The sequence below is a fragment of the Rhinoraja longicauda genome, chromosome 15, assembly GCF_053455715.1.
Source record: "Rhinoraja longicauda isolate Sanriku21f chromosome 15, sRhiLon1.1, whole genome shotgun sequence".
Lineage (NCBI taxonomy): Eukaryota > Metazoa > Chordata > Chondrichthyes > Rajiformes > Arhynchobatidae > Rhinoraja > Rhinoraja longicauda.
Genome location: NC_135967.1, coordinates 9,284,500 through 9,305,691, shown reverse-complemented (window position 1 = coordinate 9,305,691; position 21,192 = coordinate 9,284,500). Strand labels below are relative to the sequence as shown.

The window sequence follows — 21,192 nt, the reverse complement described above, 5'->3', positions numbered from 1 at the left end:
AAATCAGCCATGATTGAATGGTGGATTAGAGATAATGGGCCGAATGGCTTAATTCTACGCCTCTCACTTATGACCTTATGAACAACAGATCCAATGATTCCAGTTTTTATAACAGACGTGAAAAGCTTCAAATTCCACAGCCCAAGTGTTAAACCACCCAGCAACCATCCTATAAATGTTGCTTGTCGTTCATGCTGGAAGTATGGCAGTCACCAATGATGCAGTCTTGGCACAAGGCAAGTTTATTATGGTAATGAAGCAAAAACTTGTCATACTATTTGTGCTCCAAGATGGGTATTAAATTAAAAATAAAAGAAACACATTCAAGGCAGGAAAGAAAATACATATAACGAATAAAACATGAGATCACGAAAAATTTCAGCCAAACAAAAATACATTATGAAGTTCATAACATCTTGGTAGAATGCACATACAAAATGTACAGACTGCCAGCATGTGCTGACAGGTTACAAAGAAAGCAATTTCATATTGACAGCCATTCCATCAGTTGTTTGCTGGCCGTGGTAACATGCTGAAATCAAAATGGGACTGATGGTGAATGGAGATTCTCGAACTCAGGAATAAGTCACCTGTTCAACACAAGACTGCACTGTCTAAGTCATGTCGATAACACAACCTGTATTTTAACGTTGTAATACATAGTATTACTAATTGAACAATGTAGCCTGCATTTTTTATACCAAATAAAAATAAACAAATTTGCTAATATAAAAAACAATGATTTCGCCTATACTGTATTTTATTGACAAATGATCCAACCAAGTATAATTACTCCTTCCTGACATACAATATTTATTAGGAAAACATAATTTACAGAATATTTTGAACAAATACATTAATTTATGTATTGCCACTTTAAAACTCAGTGTTGCAGGCAGTACACTGGGTACATCCAGCAATCTGCACCTGCTCGTAAATGGAAGGAAGGTTACAGTCTCCACACCTACACACATGCTCAATAATCTTCAGTCCACTGCCACGATGTGTAGATGGGCACTCACTATGTACAACAGCCTGGAGGTCAGATAAATCACACCAACCAGGCAGGCTTTAGGAATGCTGCCCCAGAAAGTCATCAAGCGTTAAGTCATTAATCCAGTCGTCGTTACTGTTGCCGCCCTTCATGATGGACTCTATGAAGTCAGTCTCGTTACGCGCCGCCCCCAAGGCATTGCCGTTATTGTGTTGAAGAAAGTCAAAGGTGGACACCTCGTTGGCGAGGTTGATGCGGTTGTAGGAGGCCGATGACTGGCCACTGGACACATAGCTGGCGGCGGTGAGGCCGGGCACCGGGTGAGGCTGGCTCAGACTGGTGATCCCCTGCGGCACAGCTTTCATGCTGGTCATGGCCGCTGAAGGCAACCTCTGTTGACTGTGCCTGGGAGACGAGCCGCTCATGGAGACCATGCTTTGTCCAGCCTGCCCTGGGTTCAGCTGCTGCAGCGGCTTCATCTGTCCTCCTGGTGCTGTCTGGTTTGGCGGAGCCATGCTCTGATGTGGGAACGGATGCACGGGCAGGTTGGGCCGCATGGTTTGTTTGGGGAACAAGGGGTTGTTCGAGAACTGCTGCATGCCACCGTCCATTTTGGTCTGATTCTGCATTCCTTGAATCCGTTGCTGTGCCCACATTTGAGGGGCCATGCCGGACGTGCCCAACGCGGTTGAAATTCCCTGGACGGGCATGCTGGCTCCTGCCTGGTTCATGGATTGCCTGACGTGCTGGGCGGGTACGGCCGGGTTTGGCACCGAGCCAGTGAACCCCGAGATTGCTGTCCTTTGCCGGATTATAGCCTGGCTCGGCACTGCCTGGCTGGATGACCGCATTCCCAGAGCACTCTGGCTTGGCCGCAGAGGCATGTTGATGCCGGATGGTGGCATGTAGACGTTCTGTTGATTGCCGGCGTTATTCAGATACATCCCCATAGTCCGCTCGGCCTGGCCGGTCGTCACCGCCGCAACCCCAGGTCCAAAATTGTTCTGGGGCGTCACTTGTAAAAGGCTGGGGTTCAGCCGCATCCCGCAGTGGGCAGGAGGCGGCGTGGGCAAAGACTGCCCAGAGTTTGTCGACAAAGGTTGTGCCACGGCTGAAAGCAAATCACAAACAATTTAGTCTGAAGCCCAGAGGTGGGAACATGGACATAAAATAACTGAAAGACTAAGTCAAGTCAAGTCAAGTCAAGTCAATTTTATCTCTATAGCACATATAAAAACAACCCACGTTGACCAAAGTGCTGTACATCAGTTCAGGTACTAAGAAACGAACATACAATGGCACACAAACATAACAGCACATACATAAACAGTTCACTGCGCCCCCTCAGAGGGCCTCAAACGCTAGGGAGTAGAAATAGGTTTTGAGCCTGGACTTAAAGGAGTCGATGGAGGGGGCAGTTCTGATGGGGAGAGGGATGCTGTTCCACAGTTTATGAGCTGCAACCGCAAAAGCGCGGTCACCCCTGAGCTTAAGCCTAGACCGCGGGATAGTCAGTAGCCCCAAGTTGGTCGACCTGAGGGACCTGGAGATAGAGTGGTGGGTTAGAAGATTTTTGATATGGGGGGGCAAGCCCGTTTAGGGCTTTGTATGTGAATAGGAGGAGCTTGAAGTTGATTCTGTACTGTACTGGGAGCCAGTGGAGAGAGGCCAGAATCGGGGGTGATGTGGTCCCTTTTACGGGTACCCGTCAGGAGTCTCGCTGCGGTGTTCAGCTGCTGCAGGCGGGACAGGGATGATTGGCTGATCCCAGTGTGTAGGGAGTTGCAGTAGTCTAGGCGGGAGGAAATGAATGAGTGGATGATTTTTTCCATGTCGTCAAATTGGAGGAATGGTTTGATTTTAGCTATGGTACGCAGCTGGAAGAAGCTGGCTTTTACCACAGTGTTGACTTGCTTGTCAAACTTTAATGCAGAGTCAAACAACACGCCATTAAGCAACTTAAGGGAGGCACATTGGCGCAGCGAAGGAGTCGCTGATGTCTCTTAACATCAGGGACCTGGGCAGGAGAGTGCTGCAGGCCTTTGCAACCTGCCTTTAAGCTGATTCATAGTCACAGTGGCACAGCAGCAGAGTTGCTGCCTCACTGCGCCAGAGACCTGGGTTCGATCCTGACTACAGGTGCTGTCTGTTTCGAGTTTGTACCGTCTTCCCGTGACCACATGCGTTTTTTCCAAAGATATTAGAGGAACAAGATGAAACACTCCGTTGAAATCGCCTATACTGAAGTGTAGTACGCAAAGGAGCGGAACGGCCGCCATTTTAGTAAGCAAAACCCGCCGTTCGCTCTGCCTCTCGCAGTGTAATCAGTGTTTTGGGGGAACAGTATGTGTGATGATACCATAAAAATGCAGAATATATCTCATCTATTAATTCACAGAATTTTGTTATTTTTCTTTTTAAATGTTTCTGCAAGTTTCTGCCTACCAAAATGGCGTCGTGACATACTACGGTTTATAGGGTCGAGTGGTCTATCTTGTTCCTCTTGTATCTTTGGTTTTTTTCCAGGTTGTAAAGATTGTAAATTGTCCCTGGTGTGTAGGATCGTCATGGACTTGGTGGGCCGAAGGGCCTGTCTCCATGCTGTATCTTGAAACTAAACTAAACTAGAGAGTGTATTTTTTCACCGAGCGACGTTGTGAAGACCAGGTAACCTGCTGCGATATTTGCAGAGATCGTAAGAGCGATGAGCAGAATGATACCGTTTCACTGCTTAACCCCAATCCAACATTCAACAAGATAAGCAGTTCACCCTCAAACGTTCCCAGTTAACCTGATCTTGCTCCTGGCAAACCTACACGGGATGGGAAAAATGGAAGTTGGTAGTTTGTGTGGGGGATGGAAGACGTAAATAGAGATGGACCATTTCAACATTAGGGGTCATGATGTGACAGATGCAGGCCCGGAACTCAGGAGATTGAGGGGCAGGGGGTGAGATCATGGATCGTGGGTGGAATAGGGCAAAGAACAAAGGGAGACAAAATGTGTATCATGTGTAAATGTGTTAATCATGTATTGTCTTTCCGCTGACTGGTTAGGTACGCAACAAAAGCTCTTCACCGCTCCTCGGCACATGTGACAATGAACCAAACTATGTAGGAAGGCACTGCCGATGCTGGCTGATACCAAAGATTGACACAAAATGCTGCAGAAACTCAGCGGGTCAGGCAACATCTCTGGAGAAGAAGAATAGGTGACGTATGGGGTCGGGAACCTTCTTCAGACTGAAAGTAGAGGCAGGGGGAGGGGAGAAATAACCCCTCCTGTGCGTATGAAGGAAACCCACCCAGTTACAGGGAGAACGTACAAACTCCACACAGACTGCACCCGAGGTCAGGTTTAAACCGGCATCTCTGGCCCTGTGAGGCAGCAGCCCTACCGGCTGTGCCACTGTGCTGCCCAACTCTGATGGGACTTTTAGATGTCTTCTTCACATCACGTTTGCTGTCGTGATCCCACATTAAATCCAAGTTCTACAGAAATACATGTAGTGGCCTTGGAGAAGGTGCGGAGGTTTAGCAGAACGATGCCTTGGTTAGGGGGTTTTAGCTACAAGGAGAAGTTGGATGGACGTAGATTGTTTTCTCAGTAACCCCAGAGGCTGAGGGGAGATCTGATAGAAGTATAGAAGATTATGATAGGCATTGACAGTCAGAATCTGTTTTCCAGGGAGAAAATCTCAAACATTAGAGGGCATAACTTTAAGCTGAGAGGGGCAAAGTTTAAAGGAAATGTGTTGGATGTGTTTTTTTTACACACACAGAGGGTGGTGGGTTCTGGGTGGTGGTGGAGGCTGAGATGTGTTTAAGAGGCGCAAGGAATGGAGGGATATAGATCATGTGTGGGCAAAGAAGAGCTTGTCTTGGCATCATGGTTGGCATAGACATTGTAGGCCGAAGGGTCAGAAAATCATGCAGAGTTCTGCACCACCCTCTGTCGCTGCTGTTCCGAACCTTTTCATTCCTCTAGTTTCCCTCTCCCCTGACTCTCAGTCTGAAGAAGGGTCTCGACCAGAAACATCACCTATGCCCTTTCTCAAGAGATGCCGCCTGACCGGCAACTCCAACATGCTGTGGTGTAAACACCTTTGGTGTAAACCGGCGTCTGCGATCCCTTCCTACACATGTACTGTTCTATGTTCCTTGTTCAGTTTAGTTTAGTTTAGAGATACAGCGTGGAAACAGGCCCTTCGGCCCATCGAGTCTATGCCGACCAGCAACCATACACTAACACTATCCTCCACACTAGGGACAATTTACAATTCACAGAAGCCAAATTAACATACAAGCCTGTACTTCTTTGGAGCATGGGAGGAAACCGGGGAACCCGGAGAAATCACACGTGGTCACAGGAAGAACGTACAAACTCCATACAGACATCACCCGTAGTCAGGATCGAAACTGTGTCTCTGGTGCTGCGAGGCAGCAACTCTACCGCTGCGCCACCGCCCCATCAACAACTTTGAGGGAAAGCACAAGCCCTAATTAAAGACCTCCTCCAAATGACTTCTGTTCTGCCCCCGCTTTCATCTTACCTTGGAAATGATTTAATTGCTGAACTCCAAACACACTTCTCTGCTCCTTGTACTCTGGGGACACCCGGATCATGTGGCCGTTGATTTGCTCATGTTGTCTTTGTTTTTCCTGTAAAAACAAATGGTGTGGGGGGGGGAGGGGAAGAGAAGGGCGGTGGAATGTTACTTTAATTAATGCTTCAGTGACAGGTAATATTCTGCAAAGTTCTGATCATGCAACGCTTCACTATTTAGACAAATTAATTCATCACAATGTCGATAAATCATTGGAACTTGATTTCCAGGCTCTTTCCTCGTACATCGACGAGGAAGACAAGGACCAATAAAAGAAGCAACACCCAGTCGAAAATGCTCTCGACTGACATAGAGTCACAGAGTTACACAGTCATACACAGAGCAAGCCCAACCAAGATGCCCCACCGGTCCAACCTGCCCACATTTGCTCTATATCCTCTTTTCCTATCCTTGTACCTGACCAAATGTCTTTTAAATTCTGTTATAGTACCTGCCTCAACTACCTCCTCTGGCAGCTCGTTCCATATACCGACCACCCTCTTTTGTGAAAATCTTGTCCCCCGGTTTCCTATTAAACCTTCCACCTCTCACCTTAAACCTATGTCCTCTGGTTCTTGATTCCACTGCTCTGGGTAAAAGACTCTATGCATTCACCCTATCTATTCACCTCATGATTTTATACACCTCTTATAAGATCACCCTGCAGCCTCCTGCACTCCAAGGAATACCACTGGAGCCTGCTCAACCTCTCCCTGCAGCCCAGGCACTCGAGTCCTAGCAACATTCCTTGTAAATCTTCTCGGCACTTTTCCCAGTTTAACAACATCCAGGGTGACCAAAACTGGACACAATACTCCGTGAAGTAAACAGTTTTAGGTGTTACAGACTTGTAAGTTAGTGACAATAAAAACTGTGACAGATCTACGGTTGTTTGGAAGTCCCAATGGTTGCACATTAGGTTCACTAGTTTCAGTTTCCTGCACTCCATTGAGTTCAGATTCAGATTCAGACTAGTTTATTGTCATATACACCAGAGTGCAGTGAAATTCCTTGTTCGCATGAAGCTCACGCTATAAAATTGATGGGTACAACAATGAATACAATGCAAGGAAAGCAGCAGAATGGTGCAAAGCTTGTAGTACAATGTGAAGCGCAATATAAATCTAATGTGATATAACAGGACGACTAACTGAGGTAGAGTTAAGAGCAAGTGTATGCAATAGAACCGCCAGGTCGGGGTGTGAAAGAGGTCATTGTTTCATGACTCAGATAGCAGTGAGGAAGAGGCTGTTCGTGAGTCTGGTGACCAAGCTTTTACGCTTCTGTGTCTTGGCCCAGAAGGTAGAACACAGTGCAAAGGAATGGCCAGGGTTGCAGACATTGCCGACGATACTTCCAACCTGACCGCATGGAAGGAAGTGACAAGCCAGTGATGGACTGGGGATAGACACAAAATGCCGGAGTAACTCGGCGGGACAGGCAGCATCTCTGGAGGGAAGGAATGGGTGGCGTTTCGGGTCGTGACCCTGCAGCGGGACAGGCAGCGTCTCGGGAGGGAAGGAATGGGTGATGTTGCGGGTCTCGACCCGAAACGTCACCCATTCCTTCTCTCCTGAGATGCTGACTGTCCCGCTGAGTTACTCCAGCATTTTGTGTCTAACTTCGGTGTGAACGAGTATCTGCAGTTCCTTCCTACACCGTGATTGCACCAGGCTGTGTTCACCACTCTCTGCAGGCGGTCAGGAGCAGAGTAGTTGCCACACCAGGCTGAGATACATCCCATCACATACTTCTTATAGGGCATTTGCAGAAGTTCCAGAGAATCCTTGTGAACATTTGGTTTAGGTTAGCGATACAGCGTGGAAACAGGCCCTTCGGCCCACCGAGTTCGTGCTGACCAGCGATACCCACGCAGTAGCACTATCCTACACACTTGGGACAATTTACAATTATACCAAGCCAATTAGCCTACAAACCTCTACGTCTTTGGATTGTGGGAAGAAACCGGAGCACCCGGAGAAAACCCACGTGGACACGGAGAATGTGCAAACTCCGTACAGACAAGGGGGAAAAGATTTCATAGGAATCTGAGGGGCAACTTTTTCACACAAAGGGTGGTGAGTGTACGGAATAAACTGCCAGAGGAAGTAGTTGGGGCAGGGACTATCCTAACATTTATGAAACAGTTAGAGTGGTACATGGATAGGAGAGGTTTGGAAGGATATGGGCCAAACACAGGCAGGTCGGATGAGGGTAGCTGGGACATTTTGGCCGGTGTGGTCAAGTTGGGCCAAAGGGCCTGTTTCCACGCTGTATGACTCTATGACAGTATCACTCTAAGGATCCTGACCCAAAATATGGCCTATCCATGTCCTCCGGAGATGCTGTCTGACCCATTGAGTTACTCCAGCACTTGGTGTTTTACAACCTCTAAACTCACTGGGCTCTGGTTAGCATACTTGCTCTTAACCTTACTGGGGCCCCTTTTCCTGCACTTGTGTTCGACGATTTTCAATCCTCTGGAGCTCTGTTTCCCACACTCCCTTTAAACTCTCCAGGTTCACTGGAACGTTTATGTCTACTTCTGTGTGACACTGTGAAAAGTTCATTGAAGTACAATGGGGTATTTGTTTGAGTAATGTCCAATAGTCCTGAAGGTCTGCTTGGCCAAATTTCAAGGGGGCCAGATCCCGATTATCTGGATTTAACTGTGCAAGAAATGTTGTCAGATTAATGGACGCAGTGTAAATATCCCTTTGTTCAGCATCCTTGGTCTGAACAGAAATGCCCCCAAAGGCAGCACCTACCCTATCAGCGAGAAGGATAAGAACAGCAAATGCGTGGAAACACCGTCTTCTGAGGAGGGAACGACCCAAAACATTGCCCCCCGAGATGATACTTGACCTGCTGAGTTACTACAGCATTCTGTGTCTTCTATTGAGTGGCACAGCGGCAGAGTTGCTGCCTTACAGCGCCAGAGGCCCGGGTTCGATCCTGACCACAGGTGCTGTCTGTGCAGAGTCTGTACGTTCGCCCTGTGACCTGCGTGGGTTTTCTCCGGGTGCCCCGGTTTCCTCCCACACTCCAAAGACGTTCAGGTTTGTAGGTTAATTGCTTTGGTAAAATTGTAAATTGTCCCTAGTGTGTAGGATAGCGAATAGTGTGCGGGGTGATCGCAGGTCGGCGCGGACTCGGTGGGCCGAAGGGCTCGTTTCCACGCTGTATCTCTGAACTAAACTGCAGGCATTAGGCAGAACCCTTCAATATAAAATGTCCCACGGGCTGCTCGCAGCTGAAGAGGAGCTTTGGAATCATAGACTTCTCCACACTGAAGTACAATGGGGTATTATAGTTTGGAAATATAGACTTCTCCCAGCGGTGCTGGCTCGAAGGGCCAAATTGGCCTCCTCCTGCACCTGTTTTCTATGTTTCTGACCGGCCTAGGTCTTCCCCCACTCCCACCTTTAGCTGTGACTGCCGAGCAGAGCCTAGCACCTGTGCCCTGTGGAGCTGTGCACCACTTCCCAGTCACCCTCCAGGCGGACACTCCCTATTTTGCTCAGGAATTCGGGAAATAAAATTCCAAAGGAGAGTTGGATGTTAAAAATCGCAGCTGTGCATTTTGGAAATGTTTGAAAGCTTGCAGTACAAGGCTCCTCTGTTCTCGGCCTCTGCTAGATGCCAGAATGAGCTTGTTTATGTTCCCGTGTCTGTAGATGGCCAGGCTGAATTTCCTGAATCCTGTCCCAGAAACAACTCGGCAAGAGAGCTCTTGTTGGTTCACCTGCATCTCGCCTGTGACACACACTGCTCCTGTGCGTCAACAAACACGAGTCAGTCCATGCAAACAACTCCAGTTCAAAACAAGACATGAAGTGTGGGGGCAATTAGCACAAATCTGCCGCTAGGCCCGATGCACAGGTGCTTGATTCGTGTTAATGTTTTAATTTGCCGTTCCATGTGCAGCAGAACTGCCCACTATCCGCTCACACAGCACACATCAATGAAATCCATGCGCTTAAATAAATAAAAACACACGACTTCATTGTTCACATCCTACGAGACTTAAGAGTTTCTGTTTTGTTCAGGGACTTACTTCAGTGATCAGCTATGGACTCCTCGATCCCTCTCCCCCCCCCCCCCTCTCCACCCTCCCCCAACTTAAAACAATTACCAGGCCAATGAATAAGACATGGAAACAGGCCCTTCGGCCCAACTCGCCCATGCCGACCGAGATGCCCCATCTAAACTAGTCCCACCTGCCTCGATCTGCCTTCGCAGGGCAAGTCAGCAACTGGGTACATGTTTAAATCCAATACTTCCAATCATGCAAAATTTAAAACACAAGCAAGGATCTTTTCCCTGTCATGCTGCATCAACGAGAGCACCCTGTCCTCAGAACTGCCAGGTACAGGGGAAAATTATAGCATCATACAACAGAGAAACAGGCCCTTCGGCCCCACTCACTCATGCTGGCCAAGATGCCCCATCTAACTTAGTCCCATTTGTCCAGGTTTGACCCATATCCCTCTGGACCTTTCCCATCCATGTACCCATCCAAGTGTCTTTTAAAAGCTGTTGCCTGCCTCGACTACCTCCTCTGACAGCTCATTTCATACACCCACCACCCTCTGAATGAATCAATCGCCCCTCAGGGCCAGGAAGCCGCCCAATGGGCTCATCAGTCGGCGAATAGCCGAACCTGGAGGGAGCTTCCGGAGACATCCGGCGCGAGGAGCAAGGGGCCGGTCGGACGGTGAACTGGCGTAATGCCTCCAGCGCCTTCAAGGTCGGCTACAGGAGGCGCCCCTGGGACACAAAGATGGCCGGGTGAGGAGAGGGACGTCGGTTCACGGGGGGCTGCTCCAGTACATCGAACAGCACGGGCCGACCGGACTTGCGTAAATATGCAAGAAGAATGTCACTGTGCAGTTGCGTGTGCAACAAATAAAGCACCATTGAACCATTGGGTGTCCTAGTGCATCAGTCACTGAAAGGTAGCATGCAGGTACAGCAGGCAGTGAAGAAAGCCAATGGAATGTTGGCCTTCATAACAAGAGGAGTTGAGTATAGGAGCAAAGAGGTCCTTCTGCAGTTGTACAGGACCCTAGTGAGACCGCACCTGGAGTACTGTGTACAGTTTTGGTCTCCAAATTTGAGGAAGGATATTCTTGCTATTGAGGGCGTGCAGCGTAGGTTTACTAGGTTAATTCCCGGAATGGCGGGACTGTCATATGTTGAAAGACTGGAGCGACTAGGCTTGTATACACTGGAATTTAGAAGGATGAGAGGGGATCTTATCGAAACGTATAAGATTATTAAGGGGTTGGACACGTTAGAGGCAGGAAACATGTTCCCAATGTTGGGGGAGACCAGAACCAGGGGCCACAGTTTAAGAATAAGGGGTAGGCCATTTAGAACAGAGATGAGGAAAAACCTTTTCAGTCAGAGAGATGTGAATCTGTGGAATTCTCTGCCTCAGAGGGCAGTGGAGGCCAATTCTCTGAATACATTCAAGAGAGAGCTAGATAGAGCTCTTAAGGATAGCAGTGTCAGGGGGTATGGGGAGAAGGCAGGAACGGGGTACTGATTGAGAATGATCAGCCATGATCACATTGAATGGCGGTGCTGGCTCGAAGGGCCGAATGGCCTCCTCCTGCACCTATTGTCTATTGTCTATTGTCTATTGAGTGCAGGCCCAGAGCCTTCAAAAAACCCTCATTCGTTGCCCACAGTTTTTGTGCCCAGCTTGAAATAGGAGGATAAATTCATTCTGCTTTTGATCCTTTTGCAATGCCTCAAGAACTCAGTTACCAGCACATGGAAGAGACTTAGACTACAGCCAGGGATTACACGCATTCACGGTAACTGTTTCTGTGAGATAGATGACAATGATTCCATTTTATTGTTCTCTTTTTGCGGATGCTACCAGAGCAGCCGAGCGGTTCTAACACCGGTCTACGTTTGCGTGTGATCTCCTGCAAACCTCTCCTGTGTGTAATGCTTTCCCACCACAATAAGGTGACTGAGGCGGAGCTCGGCTCGTTCAGGAACTATAATCTCAGCAGCGTTGTTGACGAGCTGCCATCTGAAGAGCGGGCCTCACCTGGTCAGCCATGAGTTGCTGCTGCAGAAGATTATGTTGTTTCTTCAAGAGTTGCTGCTTCAGGAAGGCGTGTGATGTGGCTTTTATGTAATTATTACTGGGATTAGGATCCTGCAAGAGAGAGAGAGAGAGAGAGAGAGACATAGGAATTAGTGAATACTATACTTTTATGGAAACCTCCATTTATTTGTGAGGCTTTCAGCTATTTAATCTGCAGTTGAGACACGAACATTTCCTGCAGCACAAACCTTCATGAAGCTGTATCCGAAACCTGGAAGTGAGCTCGTGGTTTAAACTGTGCACCAGAAATAGATCAACAAAGACTCTGGCGAGCAAGAATGGTTTTATGATCAAACGTGTTGGAAGGAACTGCGGGTGCTGGGTTACACCGAAGAAAGACACAAAGTGCTGGAGTAACTCAGCAGGGACAGGCAGCATCTCTGGAGAGAAGGAATAGGCTACGTTTTGGGCCGAGGCCCTTCTTCATTAAATCATTCAATTTGTTCATTTAAAGATTAATCAGTCTGTTTGACTGACAAATCTGATGGAACAGTTTGTCAATGATTTCCATGCGCGCACTCAATCCCAGGATGTGGGTTTCCTCCGGGCGCTCCGGTTTCCTCCCACATCCCAAAGACGTGCGGGTTTGTAGGTTAATTGGCCATCCGTAAATTGCCCCCTCGTGTGCAGGGAGTGGATGGGAAAGTGGGATGGCATAGAACGAGTGTGAACGGGTGACCTTATGGTTGGTAACTGTGGGCAGAAGGGCCTGTTTTCATGCTGTATCTATTAATCGATCCATCAAGGCACGAGGAACTGGAGATGCTGCCCGACCCGTTGATGACTGCAGGCACTGATGATGTTGCTCTACTGTGTCAGATGGAAGGTGGCACCTCAACAATGCAGCACACCACAGGTACTGTTCTGAGAGTGTGGGAGCTCAACCAGATTATGCACAGATCCAGGACCGGGGTTTGAACCCATCTCAATGAACCAATATGCTGCAAGAGCATTGGTTTCAATCAAGGACCATATTTTCCCCTCGTCCTTCCCTCTTCACTCCTTTCCCATTGGGCAGAGAACACCAAAGCTTGAAAGCACATGCCGCCACACTCAGGAATAGCTTCTTCCCTGCGATTACCAGACTACTGAATGGTCCTCTCATAAGGAAGGGTATCGTCCTGATCTTCCAACCTACCACATTTCAGACAATGCACTTTTTGTTTTATCTGTACATTCTCTGTAACTGTGATGCTACAATGCCCTTTACTCTGATGGCACAGTGGTGAAGTTGCTGAGACCCAGGTTCGACCCTGCCTATGGGTGCTGTCTATACGGAGATTGTACGTTCTCGCTGTGACCGTGTGCATTTACTCCGGGTGCTCTGATTTTCTCTCACATACCACATTGTAGGTTAATTGCCTTCTGGAAATTGTCCCTAGTGTGTAGGATAGAACTCGCGTAAGGGTGATCATTTGTCAGTGCGGGCTCGGTGGGCCGAAGGGCCTGTTTCCGCGCTGTATCTCTAAACTAACCTAAACTCTGGTATTTTTCCATTTGCCTACCTATTGTATTTGTGTACAACTTCATTACGCTCGTGTGTGGTATTATTTGATTAGATAGGACACAAAACATCATTTTTCACTGTATCTTAATGCACATGACAAGAGTAAACCGATACTTGTTATTCTCAAGGGTAATGCTGTGATCAATCCAAGGGAGGGAGATTGCTGATGTAGTCGACATTAAATTAGATGAGCAGTTGTAGCCCTTAATTATTAAACAATCTTTACATTTGGGATAAAGCTCTATCCAAGAGGATGAATCAGCTGGAGTTCATTTGACAGAATCTCCAAGGATTTGCACAATGGGAGTTGGAAACGTAAAGGTGAATTCCTCTGGGATGCGTCTAAAAGCCCCACGTGCAGAGTTGGTAAATTGCGATGCTCTGGTAATGGCTTGTTGCATGTCCGAAACTGCAGCAATGCGCCGAAGCTAATTCTCCGAATCAGCAAACCTCGCTGTGTACAGTTCAGTTGAGCGTAATGCCTCCTGTCCTCGTGCTGCCCTGCTTCCTTCATCACAAGCCATCAAATATACATCATTTCGTGCAAAGCCGCCCAGACGTTGAAAAGCTCACGCTGCTCTGTGGTATTTCACGGAAGTGGCAGGAGCAATCTCGGAAATGCAACAGCGGGAATTCAGGCCTCGTGGGAAGAAACAACAGGAAACGGTCCAAGCCCGGTACAATGTGTGAAGGGATGGCGGTGATAAGATACAGGGACATTGCAACTGCCAGCAGTAACCTTGCTCACTGGGCCTCTCAACAAGGGCTCAGGAATGAAAGATCTCAATGCTCTCTCCCGAAAGGACACTTTGTCACATCTCTAAAATATTCTGTACTCGGAAATTTTAAGAAACAAAATATTAGCTGCTAATTTTGAGGGAGGTTTGGTTGGTGTGGAGGGGGGGAGAGAAAGAAGTATTTACTGTTAAATTGATTGATTGATTGATTGATTGAAAGATGCAGCTCAGAAACAGGCCCTTCAGCCCACCGAGTCCACGCCGACCATCCATCACCCGTTCACACTAGTTCTATGTTATCCCACATTCCCATCCACTCCTTACACATTTAGAGGGAACTTTACGGAGGCCAATTAACCTACAAATTCGCACTTCTTTGGGCTGTGGGGAGGAAACCGGAGCGGCCGGAGGGAAATCCACCCAGTCACAGAGAGAACGTGCAAACTCCACACGAACAGCAACCGAGGTCAGGATCGAACGTGGGTGGGTCTACGGCCCTGTGAGGCAGCAACTCTACCACCTGCACCTCTCTGTGCCACCCTAGAATTAAAAGGATGCCTCCATGAACTGCTTACGTCATTCGATGCAAAATATAATATACCAGTTTACCCCACGAGGCCGGCAAGATCTGAAGGTTTGAATCACGACAAACAGCACCGTCTCTCAAAGATATACGCTGAACTCTGCAATAACAGACCTCTATATAACGGATTTCAGTGATAGTGCACCGAAGCTCCCATTGCACCGCCCCGCCAACTCCGCCAGTTACCCAAGGTGCTGGCACCACGTGGCGGAAGCTTCCGGTTGCAGGAGCGGAGAGAGGGAGAAGCATGAAGGTGGCGTGGGTACAGGAGCACCACGTGTGGGCCGGTGGCTCTCCGGCTCCCCAGCCTGGGAACCCCCCTCTGGTTCAACCCCCTCACGTCGTGTTTGTTTCCCCCCCAGGCCTTGGGTTAAACCTTACCCCCCTCACTATATTTATACCAAGCCAATTAACCTACAAACCTGTCCATCTTTGGAATGTGGGAGGAAACCGAAGATCCCGAAAGCCTATCCTGTCACAGGGAGAAGAAGGTATAAAGTCCGTACAGACAAGCACTCGTTGTCAGGATTGAACCCGGGTCTCTGGCACTGTAAGGTAGTAGCTCTCCCGCTACGCCACCATGCTGCCCGATGTTCTATTAAAATAACCCTACCCCATGTTAAGACTCTGCCAAAACTGCAATAAAGTGTACAGTCTATTGTACTGGTGAAGTACAGCGAGGGTCAAAGAACAGAAGGGAGGTTAAACTACAACTTTATAATTAATCCCTGCAAAGTGGGAACAATCTTTTGACAGCCACAAAGACAGCCAGTGTCTGACAGGTCACTGAAAGGCAACACTAGATTGAAAACTTATGCAACGCCTGATGCTCTGTTAGATTGAGTTTGAAAACACTCACATATCGAGTGCATTATGAACGTTTCCTCAATCGCTCAGCTATTGTTTACCCAAAGAGGATCAGTCCAAATAACAGGAAGTTAGATAAGGATATGAGAGAGAAAGAAGTCTCTGCAAATATTGCAGGATTAAATTAAGGTGGAAGGAGGTTTCTGGATAGCACTCCTCTTGTGATAAGATTGGCAACCTCTTGCAACCTCACAACTTACAAACTCACAACTTACAAACTCACAACCTACAAACTCACAACTTACAAACTCACAACTTACAAACTCACAACCTACAAACTCACAACCTACAAACTCACAACCTACAAACTCACAACCTACAAACTCACAACCTACAAACTCACAACTTACAACCTCACAACTTACAAACTCACAACTTACAAACTCACAACTTACAAACTCACAACTTACAAACTCACAACTTACAACCTCACAACTTACAAACTCACAACTTACAAACTCACAACTTACAAACTCACAACCTACAAACTCACAACTTACAACCTCACAACTTACTAACTCACAACTTACAAACTCACAACTTACAAACTCACAACTTACAAACTCACAACTTTCAACCTCACAACTTACTAACTCACAACTTACAAACTCACAACTTACAAACTCACAACTTACAACCTCACAACTTACTAACTCACAACTTACTAACTCACAACTTACAAACTCACAGCTTACAAACTCACAACGTACAAACTCACAACTTACAAACTCACAACTCACAACTTACAAACAGTGAACACTTTGCCATCTACACGGGGGAATTCATTGAGTTGAGTTTAGTTTATTGTCATGTTTACAGTGAAGCGTTTTTGTTGCATGCTGACCAGTCAGCGGAAAGAGAAAACATGATTACAATCGAGCAATCCGCGGTGTACAGATACACGATGAAGGGAATAACGTGAATGACATTTAGTGCACGATAAAGTCCTGTAAAGTCTGATCAAAGCTAGTCCAAGGGTCCCCAATGAGGTAGCTCGTAGCTCGGGACCGCTCTCTAGTTGGTGATAGGATGGTTCAGTTGCCTGACAACTGCTGGGAAAAAGCTGTCCCTGTACCTGGAGGTGTGCATTAACACACTTCTGTACCTCTTGCCTGATGAGAGAGGGGAGAAGAGGGAATGGCCAGGGTGCAACTCATCCTTGATTATGCTGCTGGCCTTGCCGAGGCGGCGTGAGGTGTAAATGGAGTCAATGGAAGGGAGGTTGGCTTGTGTGATGGTCTGGGCTGCGTCCACAACTCTCTGCAATTTCTTGCGGTCTTGGATGGAGCTCCTTGATGGGCCACAGATGGCCGTGGAGGCCAAGTCATTGGGTACTTTTATGGCAGAGATTGATAGATTCTTGATTAGTATGGGCGTCAAAGGTCACAGGGAGAAGGCAGAAGACTGGGGTTGAGGGGGAGCATAGATCAGCCATGATCTGAATGGCGGAGCAGACTCGATGGGCTGAATGGCCCATATTTGTCTCCTATTTCTTATGTTCTTAAGGTCTTAAGGTTGGCATCTAGTGATCTCACCATCTAGTCAGCAAGGATGTGTATCTGCAAGCAATGGTGGGCTGTGTATGTCTCCTCACACCAGGGACCAGGGCAGGAGAGTACTGCAGGCCTTTGCAACCTGTATTTTAACTGATTCAGAGTCACAGTGGCGCACCAGGAGAGTTGCTGCCTCACAGCGCCGGAGACCCGGAGTGTCGATCCTGACCATGGGCGCTGTCTGTACGCAGTTTGTACGTTCTCCATGTGACCGCGTGGGGCTTTCTCCGGTCGCTTCGATCGCCTGTCCACATCCCAAAGACGTGCAGGTTTTGTAGATAATTGGCTTCTGTAACAATTGCCATAACTGTGTGGGGTAGAACTAACGTAGGGGTGATCGCTGCTCGGCACGGGACTCAGTGGGGCCAATGGGCCTGTCTCCACGCTGCGTCTCCAAAACCACAACTAAAACTGCAACCCTGCCATTTATGTAGCCTGGAGGAGTCCCACGTTCCATGCTTGTGTGCAATGAGAGAGGTGGCAGCTCCTCTGTGAGCATTTGAAAGGACTGCTCCTCAGGTTCTGGCTGCACATCAATCCCTGATGTCTGGGCACCTTGTGAGGGGCAATGGGGGAAGGGAGGGGGGTAGGGGTGAGACTGTCAGGGGATCGCCTCGTTGACCTGCCCACGTGTCTGGCCACAAGATGGCCCTTCACATGCCCAGGCAGCGGCCATCCTCCCTGTCCATCTGAGACAACTGGCTGCCTCTCCCTCCTGTGGGTTTACCACCACTGCTGGTTGAGCCCAGAGAGTGAGTGCGTCTGCCGAGAACCCGAGACCTTCTGAAGCCGGTGGGAGCTGCAGGGGCTGGAGTTCATCTGGTTAAGGACGACAATGTTTTAATCCTGTGGGATTTGTTGGCAGTGAAATTAAAACAAGATAATTAAAAGTAAGGGACGACAATGTTTTAAATCCTGTGGGATTTGTTGGCAGTGAAATTAAAACAAGATAATAAAACACACCGACACAAAAGATGGAGAATGAGGACCGAATGCCAGTAACCAAAAACAGCAAGGACTAGTTTGGCCTGTTCCTGAACTGTAGATACAACGTCAATCCACTGTCAGCGAAAATTCCAGACCTGAGGTTAAATCCTGGATTGAGTGGGTGGATGAGGGAGGGAGGGGGAGGGGAGAGGAGGAGGAGGGAGAGAGAGAGGGAGTGAGAGGAGTGAGGAGAGAGAGGAGAGAGGGAGAGAGGAGAAGAGGAGAGAGAGAGAGAGAGAGAGAGAGAGAGAGAGAGAGAGAGAGGAGAGAGGGAGAGAGGGAGAGAGGGGAGAGAGGAGAGAGGGAGAGAGGGAGAGATGAGAGAGAGAGAGAGAGCGAGAGTGAGTATGAGAGAGAGAGAGAGAGAGAGAGAGAGATGAGAGGAGAGAGAGAGAGAGAGAGGAGAGAGGGAGGGAGGGGGGGGGAGGGAGGGAGGGAGGGAGGAGGGAGGGAGGGAGGGGAGGGGAGGGAGGGAGGGAGAGAGAGAGAGAGAGAGGAGAGAGAGAGAGAGAGAGAGAGAGAGAGAGAGAGAGAGAGAGAGAGATGAGAGAGAGAGAGAGAGAGAGAGAGAGAGAGAGAGAGAGAGAATGAGTGAGAATGTGGAGAGTGAAAGATAGTGTGAGTGAGAGAGAGAAAGAGTGAGTGAGAGAGAGGGTGTGAATGAGAGAGGGAGAGTGAGTGTGAGAGAGGGTGAGTGAGTGTGAGAGAGAGTGAGAGATGGTGAGTGTGAGAGAGTGTGAGAGAGTGAGTAGAGAGAGTGAACAAATAGTGAGAGCCCTTCATGTAAATGTTATAATTGGAGTGGGGGTAGACCCGGTGTTCGTCAGACACACACACGCTCACAACTCGCACACTCACTCACACACACGCACACACACACGCACACTCACACGCACGCACTCACACACACGCACACACACTCATGCACACACACACGCACCCACATGCACACAGGCATGCACACACACACGCACGCACTCACGCAAACACACACACACGTGCACACATACACACACACACACAGATGTGCTCACACACACACACACACACTTGCACACACACGCATCGCACACACATTGGACGCACACACACACATACACACACACACACACGTGCTCACACATACACATGCACACACAGTCGCTTCCACTGCACAGGCATCTGGCCAACATCACATGCATGGCCCCTTGTCACAGCACTGTATCACTACAAGAGGTCAAAGCCAACGTTAGAAAAGAACAAGGAGTGAGAGAGAGAGAAAGAAGGAGAGAGAGAAGGGGAGAATGTGTGTGTGAGTGAGAGAGAGGTGGGAGAGTGAGTGAGATTATGAGCCGGAAAAAGAGAGTGGCAGAGAGAGAGAGGGAGAGGGGAGAGAAGAGAGGGAGAGAGAGAGAGAGAGAGGGAGAGAGAGAGAGAGAGAGAGAGAGAGAGAGAGAGAGAGAGAGAGAGAGAGAGAGAGAGAGAGAATGAAATATTCTTTGTGAAAGATATTTTGAGTTAACCACTGTAAACAGTGAAGAATTTTCAAACAAATTTATTGTCTCACACCCTGCACAAGCCCTGCATTTGGAAACATGTCTAATCGTGCAGTTATTTCAACAGTCATGAAACAAATTCCAAGACACTGACAAGGAGTAAACAGCAATGTGAAGAGACCACAGTCGCTTCCTTTCATCGCTGGAGTTCTCCTAGCATTCGCCTTCTCTTTGTTCTTTCTTGTGGAATTCTCTGCCACAGAAGGCAGTGGCGGCCAATTCACTGGATGTTTTCAAGAGAGAGTTAGACATAGCTCGTAGGGCTAATGGAATCAAGGGATATGGGGAGAAAGCAGGAACGGGGTAATAATTTTAGATGATCAGCCATGATCATATTGAATGGCGGTGCTGGCTCGAAGGGTCGAATAGCCTGCTCCTGCACCTATTTTCTATGTTTCTTCCCCTCTCCTCTCTCTGCCTCCATACTGCATTCACCTTTATTGTCGGAAGGGCAACATTACATCAGCGTCCATCCCCACAGATGCTGTCTGATCTACTGAGTATTCTCAGCATTTTCTGCTTTCATTCGAGACAGTATAGTTTGCATTATTAATCAGAGAGATTTTATATGAAGAAACAAGGAACTGCAGATGCTGGTTTACAACAACAAAAAAGACACAAGGTACTGGAGTAACTCAGCGGGTCAGGCAGCATCCCCTGGAGAACAGGGATTATGGGGAGAAGGCAGGAGAATGGGGCTGAGAGGGAAAGATAGGTCAGCCATGATTGAATGGCAGAGTAGACTTGATGGGTCGAATGGCCCTAATTCTGCTCCTATAACTTATGAACTTATGAACATGGATAGGTGGTCGTTTCCTGGTCAGGACCCTTCCTCAGACCTTTATATGAATTGTGGCTTTAGAACTCCAGCTACAAGCTTCCGATTACAATTGGCTGCAAGTGAAGTGTAGACATGGTATGAGGTTGCAGGGTGACTTGGACAGGTTGTGTGAGTGGGCGGATGCATGGCAGATGCAGTTTAATGTGGATAAGTGTGAGGTTATCCACTTTGGTGGTAAGAACAGGAAATCAGATTATTATCTGAATGATGTCAAGTTAGGAAATGGGGAAGTACAAAGAGATCTGGGTGTCCTTGTTCATCAGTCACTTAATGTTAGCATGCAGGTACAGCAGGCAGTGAAGAAAGCTAACGGCATGTTGGCCTTTATAACACGAGGAGTTGAGTATAGGAGCAAAGAGGTCCTTCTGCAGTTGTACAGGGGCCTAGTGAGACCGCACCTGGAGTACTGTGTGCAGTTTTGGTCTCCAATTCGTGGAAGGACATTCTTGTTATTGAGGGCGTGCAGCGTAGGTTCACACGGTTAATTCCTGGAATGGCGGGACTGTCGTATGTTGAAAGACTGGAGTGACTAGGCTTGTATACACTGAATTTAGAAGTATGAGAGGGGATCTTATTGAGACATATAAGATTATTAAGTGATTGGACACGTTAGAGGCAGGAAACATGTTCCCAATGTTGGGGGAGTCCAGAACCAGGGGCCACAGTTTAAGAATAAGGGGTAGGCCATTTAGAACGAGATGAGGAAAAACTTTTTCAGTCAGAGAGTTGTAAATCTGTGGAATTCTCTGCCTCAAAAGGCAGTGGAGGGCCAATTCTCTGGATGTTTTCAAGAGAGAGCTAGATAGAGCTCTTAATGATAGTGGAGTCAGGGGGTATGGGAGAAGGCAGAACGGG

At 48.0% G+C, this 21,192-nt stretch overlaps 1 protein-coding gene across 4 annotated transcripts in view; it reads right to left on the bottom strand.

Moving 5' to 3' along the window:
- Positions 1-285: 285 nt before the first annotated feature.
- LOC144600341 (mastermind-like protein 2) overlaps positions 286-21,192 on the bottom strand; it is a 444,980-nt gene continuing 424,073 nt past the window's right edge. For all 4 annotated transcript variants that reach the window (XM_078411914.1, XM_078411913.1, XM_078411915.1 and 1 more), the window contains exons 3-5: positions 11,668-11,778; positions 5,547-5,655; positions 286-2,105 (exon numbers count right to left, since the gene is read on the bottom strand). In XM_078411914.1, coding sequence (XP_078268040.1) covers positions 1,072-2,105; positions 5,547-5,655; positions 11,668-11,778 — 1,254 coding nt within the window. In that variant the 3' untranslated portion in view covers positions 286-1,071. The remainder of the gene's footprint in view (positions 2,106-5,546; positions 5,656-11,667; positions 11,779-21,192) is intronic.